The 22,901-nt window shown below is 34.7% G+C and overlaps 1 protein-coding gene across 3 annotated transcripts in view; it reads right to left on the bottom strand.

The window, feature by feature from the left end:
- The window catches only part of LOC143252210 (dachshund homolog 1-like), a 61,750-nt gene extending 48,280 nt beyond the window's left edge, over nucleotides 1-13,470 (bottom strand). Inside the window, exon 1 of one of the 3 annotated variants that reach the window (XM_076503985.1) lies at nucleotides 12,269-13,470. In XM_076503985.1, coding sequence (XP_076360100.1) covers nucleotides 12,269-13,062 — 794 coding nt within the window. In that variant the 5' untranslated portion in view covers nucleotides 13,063-13,470. The remainder of the gene's footprint in view (nucleotides 1-12,268) is intronic. The other 2 variants (XM_076503984.1, XM_076503986.1) reach the window with 2 other exon arrangements.
- Between the last annotated feature and the right edge of the window lie 9,431 nt (nucleotides 13,471-22,901).

The following is a 22,901-nucleotide window of genomic DNA, read 5'->3' as shown; positions in this document are numbered from 1 at the left end:
CGTACACGCCCACGGTAAAGGCTAATCATGACTTTAGGTCGGAGCAGATGGATAGTAGTCACGACGTAACAATCGGGGGTAATATCCCAGTTGAAGTTGACCAAAACAACCAGCTGCTCGTGCATGAGATCATATACAAAGATATGAAGATAAAAAACCAAATAGAAGTGGGCACAGTACCAGACTTTGTCAATTCACTTCACAAGAAGCATTCTCTTAAACACCTGGAAAACTAATTTACGATCTGTTATCAATAATTTGTTCACTTTTTAAATCGCAGGCGTACGAGTGGAAGCAGCTGTACTCAGAAAGATAATTTATTGTGATTCATAACTCTCTATTTATCTGTCTATCTCGGCCAGGCATATCTAGGTGGTTAGGGCGCTCGACTCGTAAACCGAGAGCCACGGGTTCGAATCTCCCGTCACACCGAACATGCTTACCCTTTCAGTCGTGGAGGCGTTATAACGTGACGGTCAATCCTACTATTAATCGGTAAAAGAGTAGCCTAAGAGATGGTGGTGGGTAGTAATAACTAGTTAGCTCCTCTCTGATCTAAGTTATGGACGACTAGTGCAGATAGTCCTCGTGTAGGTTTGTGCGAAATTAAAAAACAGCAACACACAAACAAAACAAACTGTCTACCTATCTGTACATTCATACACCTATTAAGGGTAATAGCTACTATAATTGTTTCAAATTAATCTGTTAAAGAAGTCTGGATGTTTAGAACACATAACTATGATGGGTATATAAATTTGCTCTTAACATCCAATCTGTCCGATTGACGCCAAATTAGGGAGATTAAGTGGGCTACAGTAGGCTTGTTTGTAACTAATCACAAAGCTTCACAAAGGGCTATCTATGCTCTGTCCACCACGGATATCGAAACCCGGATTTTAGTGTTGTTATTCCGCAGACATACTGCTGTGCCACTGGTGAGCTGTCTACAGTAGGATGTCAACATTTCCCATATTCAAGTCAGAACAAGAAAAAAAATGTATTTCGACAAAGAGTTCGATTTGTTATCATCAAAATCCAACACTTTATTGCATAAACAAAAACAACTCACACTTTTATTAAGTTCGGCCATGAAAATGCGAAACTGAGGGGGTCAGTCGTTCTGTGTTTCTCTTACATAAAATAGTAGAAGCATTCTTGTTCAGGAAAATTTTGTTTAGTTTGTTTTGAATTTCGCGCAAAGCTACACGAGGGCTATCTGCGCTAGCAGTCACTAATTTAGCTGTGTAAGACTAGAGAGAAGGCAGCTAGTCATCACCACCCACCGCCATCTCTTGGGCTACTCTTTTACCAACGAATAGTAGGATTGACTCCACGGCTGAAAGGGTAAGCATGTTTGGTGTGACGGGAGATTCGAACCCGCGACCCTTAGATTACGAGTCGAGTGCCTTGACCACGCTGGAACTTTCAAGAAGATAACCATCTTACAGCGACAAGAAAGCTTCTTTTGCTTTCTTTGATCATTTATATCGACAGAACCGTAGAGAAAAAGGCTTTATAAAACCAAGGAACCAGTTCTTGTTTTGGGCAACAATTGGGGCAACTGCTGTGTTGGCGTGAAATTCTGGAGGGATATATGGGCTTTAGTCTTTCATAGTTTGGAAACTAGTGCGAATTTCTGCCACACTGATGAACAAACGATATATGTGACATCGCGAGGAGCTCAAACCTCTATTCAGAACTTAATTAAAAAGTTCACCTCTAAGCTTTGTCTAGGAGTAAGCGAACCACAAATGTCTCCTCGACTCTCAAACCTGGTGTTAAAACAAACTGATTCTCTCGTTGCATTATAAGACATTGATATATTTGAATAACTGATTTGGTCACGTTAAAATATCTGGATACAAGATTTACAAAAACGAATAAAATTGTTATACGTTTAGACTTTTAGGAAAAAAAATTGTATGAAAGGTAAAGCATATAGTTTACGACGAGCTCTTAACCATTTCCTTGGCTATGCGTGGTCTAAAGGTTAACGTGCTGAGCTACAGAACGAAAGATCCATAGTTCGAATCGTAATATAACACTGAACACGTTCCTTATTTTTTAGTTTCAGTGACATTCTAACCATCACAGTCAATCGGTTAAGAGAAGCCCTGTAGGACCTGCATACTAATTTGAGCAGATAATATGATACCTACTATACCCAAGGAAATCGTGAGGATTTTTAGATGGTTCCAACAGAAAGAGTCTAGACGAAATGAAATAAAAGTGAGCTGGGTGACAATTAGATGGATCAAAGTAATAATTGATCTACAGAGTTAACATAAATAGAGTTAAAAATTCGTCCACTGTTTGGGCTACTTTTGTAGTTCTTTATGCACTTCTATGTCATCTCAGCAAATGTCAACCGAGATGAGGCAAGTTCCACCCATCTCACTTTTGTTTCGTTTCATTCTAGTAATATTTTGTCTAAATTAATTTATATATAACCAATAAACGATGTCTTATATTGATCCATATATTTCACGTACAACCAATAAACGATGTCTTACCTTTGTCTATAATTGTCATATATAACCAATAAACAATGTCTTAACTTGGTTTATATATATTTCATATGTAATCCAAAACATGTGATATGGCATAAAATATTCATATTTTAATTTGTAACAATGTTTAACTTAAGTAGTTCGTATATAAACAATAGCACTTTATCGTAGTTTGTTTAATTCATACATAATCAGCAGCACTGTATAAATGTAATTAAGTTAAATGCCAGCAACAACAGTGCCCCATTTGAAAGGAAGTCAATTACAGATAATCAACAATTATTTCATTGTGAGTTGAAGTTGGTCATACGAAAACAGTATTTCAGCTTATCAGAAGTAGATATAATAAGACATCGTTTTGCTTTAAGTAGGTGCAAAGAATGACTATCAGTGTTTCATCTCAACAGAAGTAGATCACATAAAGTGAGTAACGTTGTCTCAGAAGAAGTAGATCACATAAAGTGAGTAACGTTGTCTCAGCAGAAGTAGATCACATAAAGTGAGTAACGTTGTCTCAGCAGAAGTAGATCACATAAAGTGAGTAACGTTGTCTCAGAAGAAGTAGATCACATAAAGTGAGTAACGTTGTCTCAGCAGAAGTAGATCACATAAAGTGAGTAACGTTGTCTCAGCAGAAGTAGATCACATAAAGTGAGTAACGTTGTCTCAGCAGAAGTAGATCACATAAAGTGAGTAACGTTGTCTCAGAAGAAGTAGATCACATAAAGTGAGTAACGTTGTCTCAGAAAAAGTAGATCACATAAAGTGAGTAACGTTGTCTCAACAGAAGTAGATCAAATAAAGTGAGTAACGTTGTCTCAACAGAAGTAGATCACATAAAGTGAGTAACGTTGTCTCAACAGAAGTAGATCACATAAAGTGAGTAACGTTGTCTCAGCAGAAGTAGATCACATAAAGTGAGTAACGTTGTCTCAGAAAAAGTAGATCACATAAAGTGAGTAACGTTGTCTCAGCAGAAGTAGATCACATAAAGTGAGTAACGTTGTCTCAACAGAAGTAGATCACATAAAGTGAGTAACGTTGTCTCAACAGAAGTAGATCACATAAAGTGAGTAACGTTGTCTCAGCAGAAGTAGATCACATAAAGTGAGTAACGTTGTCTCAGAAGAAGTAGATCACATAAAGTGAGTAACGTTGTCTCAGCAGAAGTAGATCACATAAAGTGAGTAACGTTGTCTCAGAAGAAGTAGATCACATAAAGTGAGTAACGTTGTCTCAGAAGAAGTAGATCACATAAAGTGAGTAACGTTGTCTCAGAAGAAGTAGATCACATAAAGTGAGTAACGTTGTCTCAACAGAAGTAGATCACATAAAGTGAGTAACGTTGTCTCAGAAGTAGATCACATAAAGTGAGTAACGTTGTCTCAGCAGAAGTAGATCACATAAAGTGAGTAACGTTGTCTCAACAGAAGTAGATCACATAAAGTGAGTAACGTTGTCTCAACAGAAGTAGATCACATAAAGTGAGTAACGTTGTCTCAACAGAAGTAGATCACATAAAGTGAGTAACGTTGTCTCAACAGAAGTAGATCACATAAAGTGAGTAACGTTGTCTCAGCACAAGCATGTCATATATAATATTCAACATGCATACATCCTGCTCTACACAACATCAAATACTTTTGCCGATTATACACGGCTCATTTCAAATAAGTCCTTCTTACTGCTTATGTATAACATACTAAAGCTGATACTCTGTTGCTGATTCTATGTGGCCTACTTATATTGAGGTGAGGCACTGTTGAATATTATATATGACATGGTTGTGCTGAGACAACGTTACTCACTTTATGTGATCTACTTCTGTTGAGATGAAACACTGATAGTCATTCTTTGCACCTACTTAAAGCAAAACGATGTCTTATTATATCTACTTCTGAATAACCCAGTTAGTGAATATTGTAGAGGATTTCAGTTTCATATAAATGCCCATCTGGTGAAAATTTTAAAAGATGACTGAGATGGAAAAGATTTTCAGGAGAAGATTTAAAAGGAGAACACTCGAAAAACGCAAGAAGAGACCAGGCGCAAGAGAAAAAAATACTAGAAAGATAAACAGGACCAAATTTAGAAGAAAAAAAACACATCAGTAGGATGAGATTTTAACCAAACATGTATCGTACAGGGATTCCCTCTAAGAATAATTACGGGAATGGTTAATATAAAGGTAAGAGTCTAGTCAAAATACACAAACAAAAAATAAATGTTTTAAGAGGGTGAGATTATATGTATATATACATATATAAGGAAAAGTAGGACAAGACAGCCATCTTAATTTGAGTCCTATTTTGTAGGCTTTGTGAAGAAATAAACAAAACACAAACACTTCTTGTGGTTTGGGACTGTTTTACCCATTAGGTTGGATAAAACTAACCCTCAAGATGGAGTCAAAATAGTTGGTAAAGGTGGCTTCTTGCGACGAGGGAGCCACTTTGCCCCAAGCAATTCATCTTAAAGCAATCCTTTGTTACAAGATATCATAAGACTCCAATTGCGTTTCTTTTACGGTTTATTTGGCTGTCCATAATTTCTCCATTGGTTGAAATGAACAAAAGAAAATTTCCTGAAATATCTACTCTGCAACTAAAACAAATTCATAGTGTTTACTTTAGATCAAAACTGTTCAAAACCAGTATGTTTATTCGCGGAATGACATGAACAATAATTACATATAATTTACTCTATATGACAGCACACTATAACTAGTGATATACAGAGGTGGCCATTTTACCCAAAAGAACCGTCTTACTTAACTTTTCTCCTACTAAGTGTTGATCGTACTTTTAGTAAAATAAGTCTTGTGGAACAGCGCTGCCCTTGGAACTATTTCCTGTATCGTAGTTCGTACTCAGACTAAGGGCACAGTGATGAATACTATTGCCTAAAATTGAATTTCCAGTTGTAACACAAGCCTCTCCAAAAACACAGCGAAGTCAGTCTCAGACCACATATCTTGGCAGGCCTTCCACATATTCTCTGCATGAGTGCACATCACATTTAAGATGACCAAAAACATAAAAGACTAGTAATTTCATAACTACGCAGTAAAACGGAATTTCTGTGATTCCAGTTTCTTGGGTAATCTACAGCAAACGAAGAAATATCAAATTTGAGATGTGGTTAGAAGGTTGCAAAAGTTTGGTTGACGAATCTTCATCAACTTCAAATCATTGTTACTATCTTATTAATATATCAGAACACACACATGATTAGAGTCATTACAATGGTATTTTAAACAGAATGACTCTTTATTTTTTCGTTACTACATCTTCACTTTCCTAAATGAGTGTGTTGTTCTGTTGTCTCGTTCTTTGCAAATTATGCAGTTCCAATATCCAGATATATTCATTCTGTTTACGTCTCTATCAGCAAGTAAAACTGTACTACGCTGATATACATATAATGTTGTGAGGCATCAAATAAACTCCATCACTGTTTGAAACCTAATCTTATCCTTTCGATTGACTCATCACTGTCTGAAACCTAATCTTATCCTTTCGATTGGCTCATCACTGTCTGAAACCTAATCTTATCCTTTCGATTGGCTCATCACAGTCTGAAACCTAATCTTATCCTTTCGATTGACTCATCACTGTCTGAAACCTAATCTTATCCTTTCGATTGGCTCATCACTGTCTGAAACCCAATCTTATCCTTTCGATTGACTCATCACTGTCTGACATCCTAATCTTATCCTTTCGATTGGCTCATCACTGTCTGAAACCTAATCTTATCCTTTCGATTGGCTCATCACTGTCTGAAACCTAATCTTATCCTTTCGATTGGCTCATCACTGTCTGAAACCTACCTTATCCTTTCGATTGACTCATCACTGTCTGAAACCTAATCTTATCCTTTCGATTGGCTCATCACTGTCTGAAACCTAATCTTATCTTTCGATTGACCATCACTGTCTGAAACCCTAATCTTTCGATTGACTTCACTGTCTGAAACTCATCACTGTCTGAAACCTAATCTTATCCTTTCGATTGGCTCATCACTGTCTGAAACCTAATCTTATCCTTTCGATTGACTCATCACTGTCTGAAACCTAATCTTATCCTTTCGATTGACTCATCACTGTCTGAAACCTAATCTTATCCTTTCGATTGACTCATCACTGTCTGAAACCTAATCTTATCCTTTCGATTGACTCATCACTGTCTGAAACCTTATCTTATCCTTTCGATTGGCTCATCACTGTCTGAAACCTAATCTTATCCTTTCGATTGACTCATCACTGTCTGAAACCTAATCTTATCCTTTCGATTGGCTCATCACTGTCTGAAACCTAATCTTATCCTTTCGATTGGCTCATCACTGTCTGAAACCTAATCTTATCCTTTCGATTGACTCATCACTGTCTGAAAACTAATCTTATCCTTTCGATTGACTCATCACTGTCTGAAACCTAATCTTATCCTTTCGATTGACTCATCACTGTCTGAAACGTAATCTTATCCTTTCGATTGACTCTTGTTTAGGATCAATAATGAGAAGGTGGATTTTTTAACTCAATATGTTTATTTAATCGAAGGAGAGGTTGGACTGAGCTCTCAATCTGAAAATACTCAATTTAATTGAGTACACTATAAATGAAATGCGAAGTCAGTACAACCTCTCTTTTGATTAAATATACAACATTGCAAAGCTTTAGTTATGCATACGACGAGCTTACATTTGTACACCTATCTTAACTGTTGGTCTATATCTCTGTATTTTTTCACAGTTACGTAAAATATAATACAAATATGGAGTCGTCAAACATCAAAAAAAAAAAAAAAACGTTCGCGGGACGTTTAAACCTGTATCACTCCACAAAGAAAATGTTAAAACACACCCAAGAAATAAAAAAACTGTTATTTTATTTAGTAACGTTTCGCGCAACTGTTCTTCATCAGATCTGATAACTAAAACCAACAATTTCTTTTGTGTAGCAAAACATCAAAAAAGTTCTTATCATCATAACAGTGGTTCAAATGTTTTGAAAATAAGAAATAAAATTTCAGTTTCTCTGGAAAGTTCATGTTAAACTTTAAAACCAAAACAAACAAACTTAATTTCTCTCCCTACGTTTTACGGGGGAATGATTAGCTTTCGTTTTTTAAGCTTTTTTTATCAAGAAACTCGCTTTTGTTTTTAGCTGCGGCACAACAGCTTATATAATGGCTCTGAGTTTTTTCAACGCATTTATCCTCTAACAGTCCTATGAGATTATATCTCTACGCGGAATATGTCCTGTTTTTTATTCGACAACACGTTAAGGGCTTAGAAGCTGGCTTGATAAAAATCGTTTTCTGTAATCTATTGTAAAAATAATATATTTTTTATCGTTATAAAAACTAGTAAGTTTAAATTCGCTAAACATTACCTAACTAAGTAAGACGAGCGAATATCATACAACTTGATGCCGAACAGCAAGGTGTTTCTAGCGCAGAAGTGAGATGAAAGAATGGAGAGCCAACATTACGGGGCAGCTATGAACACCTACGATGTTTTTGGTTTCTATTTATTTCTGTAGTATATTAGAAACTAGATGTGTTTTTTTTTAAATTTATAAACAAATTATTTTACTCACGTAGAATTTAATGTAATGTAGATTTTCTATATTTATATAATATTGATTCCATGAAATAAAATCCACAAATTCTAAAGAAACTTTAAAATAGAACTATGTATTATTACTTGTCGTGACGATTTTGAAATATAAAGGTTCTAAAATAAACTGAAAATATCCATTTATGAGGTCTGCAATGCATATTCGTTACAATACGTTTCCTGTTTTTACTACTTTATATGCTTACTATTTCACAAAAGTTAAAATCTAAATAAATGATTAAGCTTTGAATATCGTATAAACGCATATATATGGTTAAAATTATGTGTTTTTCTGTATTATTGTTTTATTTGTTTGTGTAAGTCTTTAGCAACAAACATTCAACTACAATAACCACAATGAAAACTGTTACTAGATCAAGAACAGGTTATTAATATCCGCAAACTGCTACAATGACCATATAATAAACTGTTACTGGTATCGTGAACAGGTTATTGGTATCTGCGAACTGCTACAACAACCATATTATAAACTGTTACTGTTATTTTGAACAGGTTATTAATATCTGTGAACTACTATTCAATATTTTTAACAAACAGCAAAAAATAACAGTCCAAGTAAAAACGGTTATATAATTATACCATTGTAGAATATTAAAAGATTACACACTCTCTGTTACACACACACATTGATTTTTTTTTCTGTAGTTAAGCACAAATCTATACAATGGGCTATTTGTGCTGTGCTTACTATGGGTATCAAAACCAGGTTTCTATCGTTATAAACTTTCAGACTTGCAGCTGAGCCACTGGGAAGTTATAGATTGATACATGTCAAAGTGACTAAACAGAGGAGTAATTATGTGAAAATTATATATTGGTTAATTTAGCTAACAACTTTAAATATTACATAAACTATGGAGTAATAACTGTCGGGGAGTGAATGTTATAAGTTCATAGGAAACCAACAGCAAGTTTAACATGTTTACGTCTTATAATTTTATGTTTATGCATTTTGCTCTATGAACCAAAATTCTTTATTACTGAAGAAATAAATTCATAGAAAACCAACAGCAATTATCATATTTACATTGTATAATTTTATAACTATATACTTTATTCTATTATCCATTATCATTGAAAAAAAATGTTTAGCAGCACGGGCATTAAACTTTATATTAATTTAAATAATTAAACACGAATATTTCGAAAAAGAGAAATTTGATTTTAAATAATATGGAAATCCAGAACAGAAATGTTATGTACGTTAAAACCTTAAGTTTTCTTTTACTTCATGACTAGCAAGCTAAGACATATGACCTTATAAGATTTAAAGAGGATAAAAAATTTCATTTTTCTTTGAAGACCAAATGATTAGCATCGTTAATTTTCAAGCTAGTCAGATCAGGTTTGGTTTGTTTTGAATTTCAAGCAAAGCTACACGAGGACTATCTATGCTAGCCGTCTCTAATTTAACAGTGTAATGCTAGAGGGAAGGCAGCTAGTTATCACCACCTACCGCCAACTCTTGGGCTACTCTTTTACCAACGAATAGTGGGATTGACCGTGACTTTATTACACCTCTACGGCTGGAAGGGCGAGCATGTTTAGTGTGATGGAGATACGAACCCGCGAACCTCAGATTTCGAATCAAGTGCCTTATGTACCTAGCCATGCCGGGCCATTCAGATCAGATGAAGACTGAAACGAATGTTAACTACAAAGGTACCTAAATAATGATTCATTACACCTTAATCGTTTTATATTTCAATTCTCTTATTTGCAACTTTCATTATTTCTAACTAGTGTGTTGTTATACCAGATTGTCTTCAATAACGTATTTATAATTATTTTAGTTCTGACTTGTATAGTTTATAAGCTAAATTTTTACAATAATCACAGCCAGAAATAACACGCCAAAGTTTCCAATGTAATATTATGGCAAATAATGAAATGCTATACTAAGCTAATGGCACATTTTACGCGCTAGACTCTTAGCATTCCCATTTACTATTTTTACCTCATTTCGTTATAATTAGGTATTAGCCACTACAAGCATCATATTTTGTTAGGCCTAAACGTTATTGCAAGGAACATTGTATATGTACGAGTGTTAAATATATAAAAAGTGTAATCCCATGTGGTTATATACGTTTGAAATTAACTCATTTATCCAGTTTTGATGTAGAAGTCTCGCATTTTTGCCGAATTTCTAACCTGAATACTTCATTACAGTGCTGGAAAATTTTATATAGCTTTATAATATCATTCTATCCCTAAAAGCCATAGAAGAGCAACAAACTACGGTATTCAAACCACTTTTGTTTTCAGTAATAGGGTGATTCACAGATTTACCTGAAAGCTACCCCTCCACCCAACTTCTGCCTATAGTGTTACTGCAGATGCGGTTAATCTAACGATATCCGATACTACCAAAGGAGACGTTGAAAAAGGGGTGTGGTCTAATCACCTTATGTAGCACCTTTGAGCTATTGTTCTCTCTGATAGATGGGAAATGAAGGAATGTCCACGAATCATTTGAAAGTATAAAAAAAAAACACTTTGATTATATATAGTAAATGAATACCAGTCCAAACTCCTCGAGTTCGTGTATTATATAATGATATTTTTATCAGTGTTACTACTTTTGACAAAGAGTGTATTACAAAACAAAGCGTTGAGTTGATGATTTCTGAGATCGTATGCGTTATATAAATTTTCATTTGAAAATGATTACTTTAGTTCTCGAAAAGCATGGATAAGCATTTTGCGATCTACTGTCGTTAAATATTAATAAGTTTCAAACCTTTTACCAAAGCTAAAACCTAGTTACAATGGTAGTGATAACGTCTTTCAAAACACCTTATGCCCAGACAGATGTGGTTACAATAAAATAGTCTTTCACAACAACACATTTCAAATGAAAACGTTGAATACACACTTTCATCTTGGCTGGTGTGACTGATAAAGGTAACACTGTTTTACGAAGCTGTGTTTTTTAAACCAAATTAACAATTTAGTCTCAACAGATACGGTTATTGATTAATTTGTGACTCTTTTCCACGAAATCACCGTCATAATTTATAACATTGTCTGTACGGGTGTCACTATAATAAAATAACACATTTTTCTAATCAAAATATCTTATATACACTCTCGTCTCGGGTGATTCTCATAGATGTCTCTTTCACATAAAAATGTTCAATTTACTCTTCGTTTCGATAATAATTTTAGAGCACGTGCCGTCTACACAACACGTATTACAAAACTCACTAGATGATGTATTACTCTTATATTTTTAACGTTGTTCACCATTTTCGCAGAAACGGGAAATACGCAAAATAAAGCTGTTTATATTATATTTACAAATATTGTTATGTTTATCGGTCGGCAGCTCTAAACACTTCAGCCACACCATACATTCACATCTTATGAAACTGAATAGTTGTATCTCAAGTTGTTTACACCGTAGAGTTTCTAATGATATATTCACCAGTTATGAATAATGTAACAGGTATAAGCACATGGGAAACCTAAAGTGATTAAAGCGTCATGAGAGACAAAAATATAGTTTGTATTCACAACCTGGGTTTGACTATATCAGCATCAAGTTATAATAATTATAGTGTTTTCGTGTAACAGAAACACATCGCTTGCGGTACTTTTGTATTTATTAAGTAGTTTCATCTTCTATCACTCTCAGCAAGTTATACCCGTATTTTTTTCTCTTAATTAACTAGTTTAATTTTACATGAAAGAAATAAAATGTTATAAATATTTTTTTTTTAATTTACAGGGCGAATTAAATTTTACTTTTAACAGCAGCGTGTGTTAAATAACAAATAATTGTAATAATTGATTAGTTATGTTTTATATAAGTGCAACTCTTTAAAACACTATTTTTTATTCATTAAATGTTTGATTTTCCATAAAAAACAGGCGTTATAAAATGTTCCTATACTCATTAAATGGGTTAGCTTTTTATACCGTTCCCAAGTGGCTCGGCGGCAAGTCTGCAAGTTTACGACGCTCAAGTTCGGGTTTCGATACCTGTGGGCACAGATAGCCTGTTGTACAGCTTTTAGCTTAACAACAACCAAACCCTAATGTACCTTAACTTATTTATAGTTCTTATTATTTTAATAACAACTTAGGAACAAGTCAATAACAGAAAGTACCTGGCAGTAATGCAGTCTTTGTAGAGAATGTCAAACTCTTTGCAGGACAACAGCTTACAACGGTTCACGCCGGGTTGGATTGCTCCCAGCCCTCGCAGGATTCTGACCTGTTCTACGTTACACACAATTGGAGTGATGTTCATCCGTTTCAGTTTGGTGTAAATTGTGTGCAGCCCTCCGACAAGGTGTTTCAGAAACAGTTCAAAGGCTTGTGGTAGACACAGAAAATATTCGTTTTGCACACGAAAAGCGGCCACTTTGGCTCCGCGATAATCGATCAGGCGACACTCGTGGCCCGAGTCTGCGGGAATACCCGACGGAGAACCCGTGTGTGTCGAACGCTCAAGCCGGCAACCGCCGTATGCTGACAGGGCAGGCGCGGTGTCACCGCGAGAGAGCAACTGGGTGGAACAAGGGATGTGGAAAGTCTCCAAACCTAATTTGTTGTTGTGAAGGGACATTATGGGAGTTGTGTCAATCAGGCTTGATGAGCTGGTATAGGGAAGTGCTGGGGAAACAGTCGTCGGGGACGTTATTAGGCTTAGGGGGGTATCGCTCGGAGTTACTGACCTTGATTGTCCATGATGGATATCGGCAGAGGACTCTAAAGACCGCATATTAGGAGATTCACGTCGCGGAGAGCATGACGCCTGTCCTGAATTGAAACAGTTTGTTCGATTCCCTGTTCCATCCACGTCACCTTCTGGACGTCCAAAGAGTCCATTTGTTCGGCCGATAGCTTCCAAGAGTTCTTCAGGCGGACTCTTTGTGTTAGTACAGTTAGTGGTCAACATATGGTTCTCCTTCTTCTGTCCATATGAAATAAATATATTTCACACGCTTTTTTTGAAGACGAATAAAATTCGGCAACAACGTAATGCTGTTGTTTGCGCACGCGGTGTATGCCCTCTGTTGCTCTTATCTCGAGTCGAGGCTTCAGTAGCCTTCAAGTGACTTGCTGAAACTACCTACCATTCATGCAATAAGCACCAAGGAAACGTCATAGCTCGTGAAGTTCACCAGCGAATGACAGTCCACGGATTTCGTAGATCTCCTAGCGGGGCTCGTTTCGATTATAAGCGATATTGTCACTTTCGACCCAGAGCTTGTGGTGAAAGAACGATTATATTTCTCTTTTCTTTCCCAAGATGAGCAAAGTGTTAAGCATGAATAGTCTTCATACGCTCTGTTCTGTAAGGATGAACTAAATAGACTTGATCATTATTCATATATATATATATATATTTGAGAAAGGGAAGGGGTACAGGTTGTATATGAACTTTATATTAATATTTACTGTTTTTTTGTTATTTTAACTCTTAAATCTATCAGTGAGTCGATTGTAATTTTAAAGCTTTATCCAACGTCAGAAAAACTGTTTTGTTTGTTTGTTTTGAATTTCGCGCATGATTGGAGGGACTACGTTGAGAAATAATATTTGATTTCTCATATCCTCAACACCATACATGTATGTTCACTGGTTGTGATTTAATGTCTGACGTTCGTAAAAATAAATTTACCTTCTTAGTGTTACTTACAATAAACTGTTTTATCATATTCCTTCAACCATTACACATAATATTAAATTTTAAAACTACATTCAAAGGACAACAAAATTGGCTTGAATAATTAGTTTGTTTGTTTTCTTGGATTTCGCGCAAAGCTTCCCGAGGGCTATCTGCGCTAGTCGTCCCTAATTTAGCAGTGTAAGAAGACTAGAGAGAAGGCAGCTAGTCATCACCACCCACTGCTAACTCTTGATCTACTCTTTCATCAACGAATAGTGGGATTGACCATCACATTATAACGCCCCCCACGGGTGAAAGGGCGAGAATGTTTGGTGTGACGGAGATTCAAACCCGCGACCCTGGGATGACGAGTCGAGTGCCTTAACTACCTGGCCATGCCGGGCCTAAAACTTTGTGATAAAGCAGTTTAAGAAAAAAATCATTTCCTATATTCTGCGTACTGTATGTCTCGTACAACAACAAAAAAAATATATATGTACATAAATGAGACGGATTCGAGCTCACCACCTTTCAGATTATGAGTCTAGCGCCTTAACTACCTGGCCGTGCCTAGACTTCTTGGAGTTTTTATGTTTCTCAAGTTAACATGATTTTTCTAGTTTTTACTTTTATCAACAGCACCAAATATGACTTGGTGAAATTTATCTTTATTTTTCTGTTTTTGGTCATTAACTAATCCTTATGTAAAAGACAAAATAATTCATAAGAGACGAAGATAAAAGGAAATCTTGGGATGAAGAGTTTAGAACAGGCCCTAAAAAAATCACTGTTAGTTTTCTGAAGTTTAAAATGTCAAGACCTTCATTGAATCTAATATTATGGGTCAGCTTCACGATCAAAAGGTTTAGGATTTACTTTTCTGTAAGCATGTTCGGCCCGGCATAGCCAGGCAAGTCGATTCATAATATAAGGGTCGCAGGTTTGAATCCCCGTCACACCAAACATGCTCGTCCTTTTAGTCGTGAGGACGTAATAACATGACGTTCAATCCCATTATTCGTTAGTAAAAGAGCAGCCCAAGAGTTGGCGGTAGGTGAGGATGATTAACTGCCTTCCTTCTAGTTTTGCACTACTAAATTAGGGACGACTAGCGAAGATAGCCCTCGTATAGCTTTGTGCGAAATTCAAAATAAACCAAAACCTTTATGCTCACACACTAATGATGCTTTTGTGACTCATATGATTATGCTCTAATAAAATGTGGGCATTTTCCGCAACGAAAACGAATAACTTTATCGTCACGAAGAATAAACCTCCACAATATATCTCCTTGGAAAATCCACCATCAGTTTTGTAGACATACGAAAAAGATGTGTGTTATATATTTCATATTTATAACAATTTATTGACACTTTGTATTGTCGTGGTCGTGGTAACCGTTTTTTGTATTGAAAGTAATATTTTTTTAGTTTTATTAATTTCATTCCGCTAATAGCTTTCACTTTAACTTTGTATTTTTAAAGAATTTTAAACTTCTTCCCTTTTAAATTTTTTGCAATTTAGATGTTTATATATATATATATATAAATTAATATTTCCGTGATTGAAATTATAGCTACTATTAATTCTTTGCACTTGCCATAATTTTTTTCACATTATATTGTGATTGTGTTTTAAGGCTGTAACTTTGTCTTTAGTGTTTCATTTAATCAAAATTTAATTGAATAAATGTTTTTTCTACAAATTTAGACTAAACGTTAGTATGCTCTACGAATTATGTGTGATTTACGCTTTCGCGTTTTAGAAGAATTTCATTGTAGCCGACAGATGGCGCTACGACGTAAAATGCAGTTGTCTTTCATGAGTTTATGTATCAGTGATGTCGAGAAACCCACTTGTTGAGAAATTTATATGCAAAAAACGGCTCGTTTGGGTTGAGAAAATATTTTACATAGAAGAGCGAACAACGTTTCGACCTTCTTCGGTCATCGTCAGGTTCACAAAGAAAGAAAGAGGTAACTGACCGGAAGCTGACCACATGTTTGAAAGGGGTTGTGTAACTGAGTGTCGGAATGTAGAGGGCGGTGTTAGATGTTTGAATATGTTCGTTAAATATATGATTCATACGGCTGACACACATTAGTTAGTTAAAGATATGATTCATATGGCTGATACACGTTAGTTAATTAAAGATATGATTCGCGTGACTAATACACGTTTGTTAATTAAAGATCTGATTCACATGGCTGATACACGTTAGTTAATTAAAGATATGATTCGATTCGCATGACTGATACACGTTAGTTAACTAAAGATATAATTCGCATGACTGATACACGTTAGTTAACTAAAGATATAATTCGCATGGCTGATACACGTTAGTTAATTAAATATATGATTCATACGGCTGATACACGTTAGTAATAAAAGATATGATTCGCATGACTAATACACGTTAGTTAATTAAAAATATGATTCGCATGACTGATACACGTTAGTTAATTAAAGATATGGTTCATGCGACTGATACACGTTAGATAATTAAAGATATGGTTTGCACGACTGATACACGTTAGTTAGTTAAAGATATGATTTATATGGCTGATACACGTTAGCTAATTAAAGATATGATTCACATGGCTGATACATGTTAGTTAATTAAAGATATGATTCGTACGGCTGATACACGCTATTTAATTAAAGATATAATTCGCATGACTAATACACGTTAGTTAATTAAAGATATGGTTCATACGACTGATACACGTTAGATAATTAAAGATATGATTTGCACGACTTATACATGTTAGTTAATTAAAATATGATTCATACGGCTGATATACGTTAGTTAATTAAAGGTATGATTCATACGGCTGATACACGTTAGTAATAAAAGATATGATTCGCATGACTAATACATGTTAGTTAATTAAAGATATGATTCGCATGACTAATACACGTTAGTTTATTAAAAATATGATTCATACGGCTGATACACATTAGTTAACTGAAGACGTGTTTCACAAGATGGACACTTTTATAACTAAAGACATAATTTACACAATGCCGATAAAGCTATTTTGAACATAAATGTTTGTTGTAAACGTTATACCCAAAGCTATATAACGGTATCCGTGCAGCTGTAAATTAACAAACGAAAGAGAAGGAACCAGTTAAGAGTGCAATGAGTCAGTTCTTGGAATTTTCCGTTTTAATCTGATAATGATATCAGTTCGTCAGTCTTGTAGCACATCTTTTACATACAAGTGTATTGTGTGACTTTTGTTTTTGAGAGAAAGGGACACGAGCTACGAACTCTCGGACTTACAGTCTAGGCTAGCTTTGCCCAAACACGTAGGTTAAAATAGTAAAACAGGGGATACTAAAGGTTTTTTTTATCACATGAAGCATTGCACTTTTCATCAGTGTTAGGTCGGTAAAAAGTCCTAATATATATATGTTAGTGCAGGTATTTAGCAGGACTGAAGTCAGTAAAGATATATAGCTCTAGGATATGAGTAAAGATATATGGTATCAAAAAAGGTTATTTAAGTTACGAGTCCGTGTCATCATATGAAAGTCAACTCTAAAGCTTTTTTGAGAACGGTAGTAAATACCATATGTAATATATCATATATAATTTCATAGACCGTTAAATGCTTTGAAATAACGTAGTTTTTTACGCATTTAGTTACAATTCAACTGTCACGAAGCCCTGCTGAAATCTGTAAAAATCATGATTGTACCTCCAATGCCATTTCCAAACGGCTTAATGTACAGTCATAATATTTGTTGCTTAAGACAATACTAAAGGTATTTTCTGTACTTGAGGTCAATAAACACGCCTGATTTACAGAAGTGTAATAAAGAAGTCATTCACTTAAGTCTTAAGAGGACGGTAAAGGTAATAGGATGCACAAATAGTAATCGTTTCATTAGCGTAAGAGGTTAATAAAACTACTAGGTTTTATATAGAGTTACCAAAGGCGTGCGCTAGATATAAGGTGATAAGGAAATACTGATCCAGTTAGTAACTGGTTATTTAAATTCGTAATCATTTATAAAATTAATTAATGCCAGTATGTGTCAACGAATAAAGAGAAACCCATCAGATATTGAACTAAAAGAGAAAGTTAACAGGAGAAACAACAACGACAGTTAAAGTAGTCTACGGGATTCTAACCGTGAATTCGGTGTAATTGAGCTGAAAAACATTAAATAAATTTTGAATTTAAAAATGAAATTTCTCCAGATCAAGGTTTTTAAGAAATTAAATCGAAGATAGCATTCATACAAAACTTCAAAACCTCATCGGTAAAAATTACATTTCCCGAAATGATCCAATCTGAAACCAACAACTTCCCTACACATCTACTACGAGGGCGTGTAAACATATATCACTATTACACGGGTAATGTTTAGGAAAGACGACATTGTTTCCCGTATTTGAGAAACGGAAAACTTATGAGTTAGAATTGAATGACGGATTATTCAGGCGAGATTTAAAAACAACAACTGTTTTTCTTTCATGTTTTAGAAATGGAAAACTTATCAATTAGGATTGAATGACATTTAATGGACCAATCAGGTGAGGTTTAGGAATGATGACAATGTTTTCCGGATTTAAGAAAGGAAAACAAAATTGCCAATTACGATTGAATGACGTAAAATGTGTAAAACGAGAGAAGTCTGTCTTTGTTACTGCTATCAGTTTGGCTGTAATTAGTTCACTTATAATGGATCGTGTATGTGATAAAGTAAGCTAGAAAACCATCAAGAACACGCGCCTCTAATTAGGTGTTATACTAGCTCTAACTACACATGGGAGAAATAAACTAGTTGTATTTTTTACTTGTTTTTATTTTTTACTAAAAAGCATATAAATTGTTCATACATTATACATATTAGGTGTTTTAGACAGATTTAAAATGTTCTCAAGAATTCTCATTAAGGGCTAAAACCTATATACACATATCTACTCCTTGAAAACTACGTATCAGTGTTTTAAGGCTGTTAAAACGCTCGTTTCTGATAAGCTATTCACAGCTCTTATGCTGAGCAGCTTGTTAATGGAACCTAGATGGCGATAAGAACCCATCGGCCATCTGCCAGTATTTGAAAAGCTCATTTCATCAGCATATTTTCTGCTTATATGATAAAAACAACTTAGTTGTTTAACGCCTTACACAGTATGCTGGTTCTCTTGGTAAAACCCGTGGTTATTTAGTTCACCTGGTGCAATGAAATACACCTCTTCTGGTAAAGTTTTACCATTCGAAATGTAAATTGAACTGTTCCTTAAGTATGTTGCATATCAGAAATTCAATAGGAGGAAATTTTCAAAAAACAAAATGAGTGAAATAAAGTTGTATAGTCAGTATAAAATAATAATATTCACGTTTCGTTTATTAGGTGTTTTAATATCCATAACTTATAGTAAGGAAGAAAGGATTGCACCAGTACTGAAGCTGTTTCAATATCTATAACTTATAGTAAGGAAGAAAGGATTAAACCAGTACTGAAGTTGTTTCAATATCTATAACTTATAGAAAGGAAGAAAGGATTATACCAGTACTGAAGCTGTTTCAATATCTATAACTTATGGTAAGGAAGAAAGGATTACACCAGTATTGAAGCTGTTTCAATATCTATAACTTATGGTAAGGAAGAAAGGATTACACCAGTCCTGAAGCTGTTTCAATATCTATAACTTATGGTAAGGAAGAAAGGATTACACCAGTCCTGAAGCTGTTTCAATATTTATAACTTATGGTAAGGAAGAAAGGATTACACCAGTACTGAAGCTGTTTCAATATTTATAACTTATAGTAAGAAGAAAGGACCAGTACTGAAGGATTATTTATAACTTATAGTAAGGAAGAGAGGAAGGATTACACCAGTACTGAAGCTGTTTCAATATCTATAACTTATGGTTTGGAAGAAAGGATTACAGCAGTACTGAAGCTGTTTCAATATCTATAACTTATGGTAAGGAAGAGAGGATTACACCAGTACTGAAGCTGTTTCAATATCTATAACTTATAGTAAGGAAGAGAGGATTACACCAGTCTCTATTTCTTATTATTCTTTATAAAACAATAATAGGCTATCTGTGGCGTGCCAATTGTATGTATCGTGTTTTGAATTCTAGAATGACTCTTAGGTATGCTTTACTCTACTGAGATTGACTTTTTAAGCAAATTTAATTCAATTACTATATATTGTTGTGTACAATATAAATATATTATTTAAAAAAAGCCCTTGAAGTAGTATTTTTAAACTTTGAAAAAAGATAGCATCAATGGATTCTCAGATTATTTATTTTCTCTGTAGTGTTAATCTTAACTACAAGTATACAAAGTTTATTGTAACTATAGCTTATTTCTGACAGTAACTGGCAAGTCACTTCGAACTAGGACCAAACATAGACGATCATTCCTTCAAACGTTATTAATACCAGCTTTGCATCAAAGAAAAACTAACCCCAACCGTCTTTGGATATAAACTTAGTACCAAGTAACATTCACTAGTTGAGGTATTTCTGTTATCATAAATCATTCTGTCTTAAGAGCGACGGTTAATCTCGTTGTCAAATTTCTTGGCACCTGACATCTTCAATTGCCTATTATTCATTTGTGCAATCAACCATCAAAAAACTTCATTCTTTCAATTACACAGGCCTGCGAATTTAAACTTTGTGAAACTTGTTTTGGTTTTAATAACGGGTTTTCCACAACTCAGTTACGCAGATTTCTAAAATAATATTATTTTTATATATGCAAAGCCATATATAAGCATCACTGAATATTATTTTTGTTTCTCACATAATGTTTTTTTTTTATTTTTTTCACTTACTTAGATCAAATTTATAACAAACTTACCGCAAACATGACAGCACATGTTTGTGTTAGTTACACAACCTCTTGTTGCCATAGCGATAAATAAGTAAACTTTTTAAAATAAATAAAAAATGTCAAAGTGCAATCACAAACAAAAGCTATCTAGACATGACACGTCGTGTGACCTGTTAACCGTCTATGTACTAGTGGTGTGTTTTTTGTGGGCTGTAGGACGTCGCAATTGGTTTAAAAATAGCCAATGGTTTTGAAGATTTTAAGCATAACAAAGTGTGACTCGGTTTTAGTGAAGATGATTCACTCATGTAAAAGTACATATGACGTTTAGTGCAAAATCTTTACGTGATGGAGAAAAATGAATGTTATTTCTGAATTAATCGTACAAGGACTGTGGTTAAACATGTAAACATTTAAATAAATAAAACCATTGCAGGCTTGTGTTATCTATCTTCCAGGGTTACGCTGAAACAAAAGTAATGAACCAAATTTTTCTTTCTTGTTTACTAATAGTAAGTTGTATGAAGGAGTTATATCATGTCATACAGGAATATGTAAACATATCTGCAGGTGTGTTAAGTAAACATTCGTTCATCTCTCTCTCTTGATATATGTATATATCTTCATATGGCAGGATTGTTCGTGCCTCTGGTGTGTTATCTGTCGGTCAGTTTGCTTGTCAGTTTAATAAAATATTGATCTCTCCTTTCAATTTCTAAACTATTTAGTTTTTGTCTTTGACTTCCTTGCATTTTTATCCTTTAGGCGATTCATTTAATAATCGATATTTTCGTCTTTTTGAGAGTGCAATTGCTTAACCATTAATACGACTGCCCCCATGTAGACCTGTATATCGAAGACTATCTATTTTACGAACTGCTTGCTCGCACGCTAATTTCATTAAACTGTTGGTTTCTTGTTTTTTATACCAATCAACCTGTCCATTTGTTCACATTTTCCTTCTTTTATTTGTAAAAGGCCCGGGCATGGCCAGGTGGGTTAACACGTGCGACTCGTAATATGAGGGTCGCGGGTTCGCCTCCCCGTCGCGTCAAACATGCTCGCCCTTTTAGCCGTGGGGGCGTTATAATGTAACGGTCAATCCCACCATTCGTTAATAAAAGAGTAGCCCAAGAGTCGGTGGTGGGTGTTGATGACTAGCTACCTTCCCTCTAGTCTTACACTGCTAAATTATGGACGGCTAGCGCAGATAGCCCTTGTGTAGCTAGGCGTGAAATTCAAAACAAAAACTATTTGTAAAACATTCTTAGTAAAAAAAATTTCCTGATAAACACCAACGACGTATAAGAAACTTTTCTATCACACAGCAGTTTTACTATCAAGAAAATTGAAACACTTTCCTTGGAGAATTTAATTCTGTAGACCACTCAAATCCCACAACACGATGTGCGGAAATGGTCAATTTGACCTACAGCTATAACACTAATCATCTGTGGTCATTTTCGTTTTATGACTCCAATGTAAACCAGCGTCTTAGGTTAGTTGCTCAACCGTTACTGCTTCAGATGGGAACAAGGCAACAGGCGACAGCATTAGACGGCTTATTCTAAAACCTTTACCATTGCAGCAATAAAAGTACACGCGATTATAGGTGCAGAAAGCAATTGGTCATTTCAGACGTTTTACTGTGCTTTTAATTCTTGGACGTTAGAGGGGTCCAAGAGAATAGCAGGCATCGATTTGGTGGTTATTTGCAATATTGCGTCATCCATCACATGTAATGAAATATGTCGCGTAGACACTATATTTTCTAATCAACTGTGTCATCGGAAAAAGCCACACTTGTTCCATATCGAGTCGTTTTCTAACAGGTAATCGTATAAAAACAGTTTATATCAAAATCGATAATAATTCCTAGAAAACACTAATCTTTGAATCATTACAACACTCGATTGTATACAATATTTGTATTCGACACGTAACTAAATACTAAATACTAGATCAAACGTATTTTATCAGTTAAATACATATGTGTGTTTATATATTAGGATATTACAATATAATACATAATAACTGCTGTTTATGGAATCCGACCTTATTCAGCTTTATAACAAAATAAATAAAAATCGCGCTTTTCCTTCCTTCGTTTTGCTTTGAATAAACTTTTAATATTGGCTTTGCAGGAATTGGCAACAAGTTCATTAAAATACATTAGTTTAATAATAAATAGCGTTCTCTTCCCCTCACACATGTGAGGATTTGTCAGTCTAATTGACATCCATGTAAGTTTTCAGCTAAAGAATGTGAAATTGTGTTTGAATAGATTAAAAAAGTAAGGACCATTTTATT

Source organism: Tachypleus tridentatus, chromosome 6, assembly GCF_004210375.1.
Source record: "Tachypleus tridentatus isolate NWPU-2018 chromosome 6, ASM421037v1, whole genome shotgun sequence".
Lineage (NCBI taxonomy): Eukaryota > Metazoa > Arthropoda > Merostomata > Xiphosura > Limulidae > Tachypleus > Tachypleus tridentatus.
The sequence above is the reverse complement of the archived record's forward strand: the minus strand, read 5'-3'. Positions and strand labels throughout refer to the sequence as shown.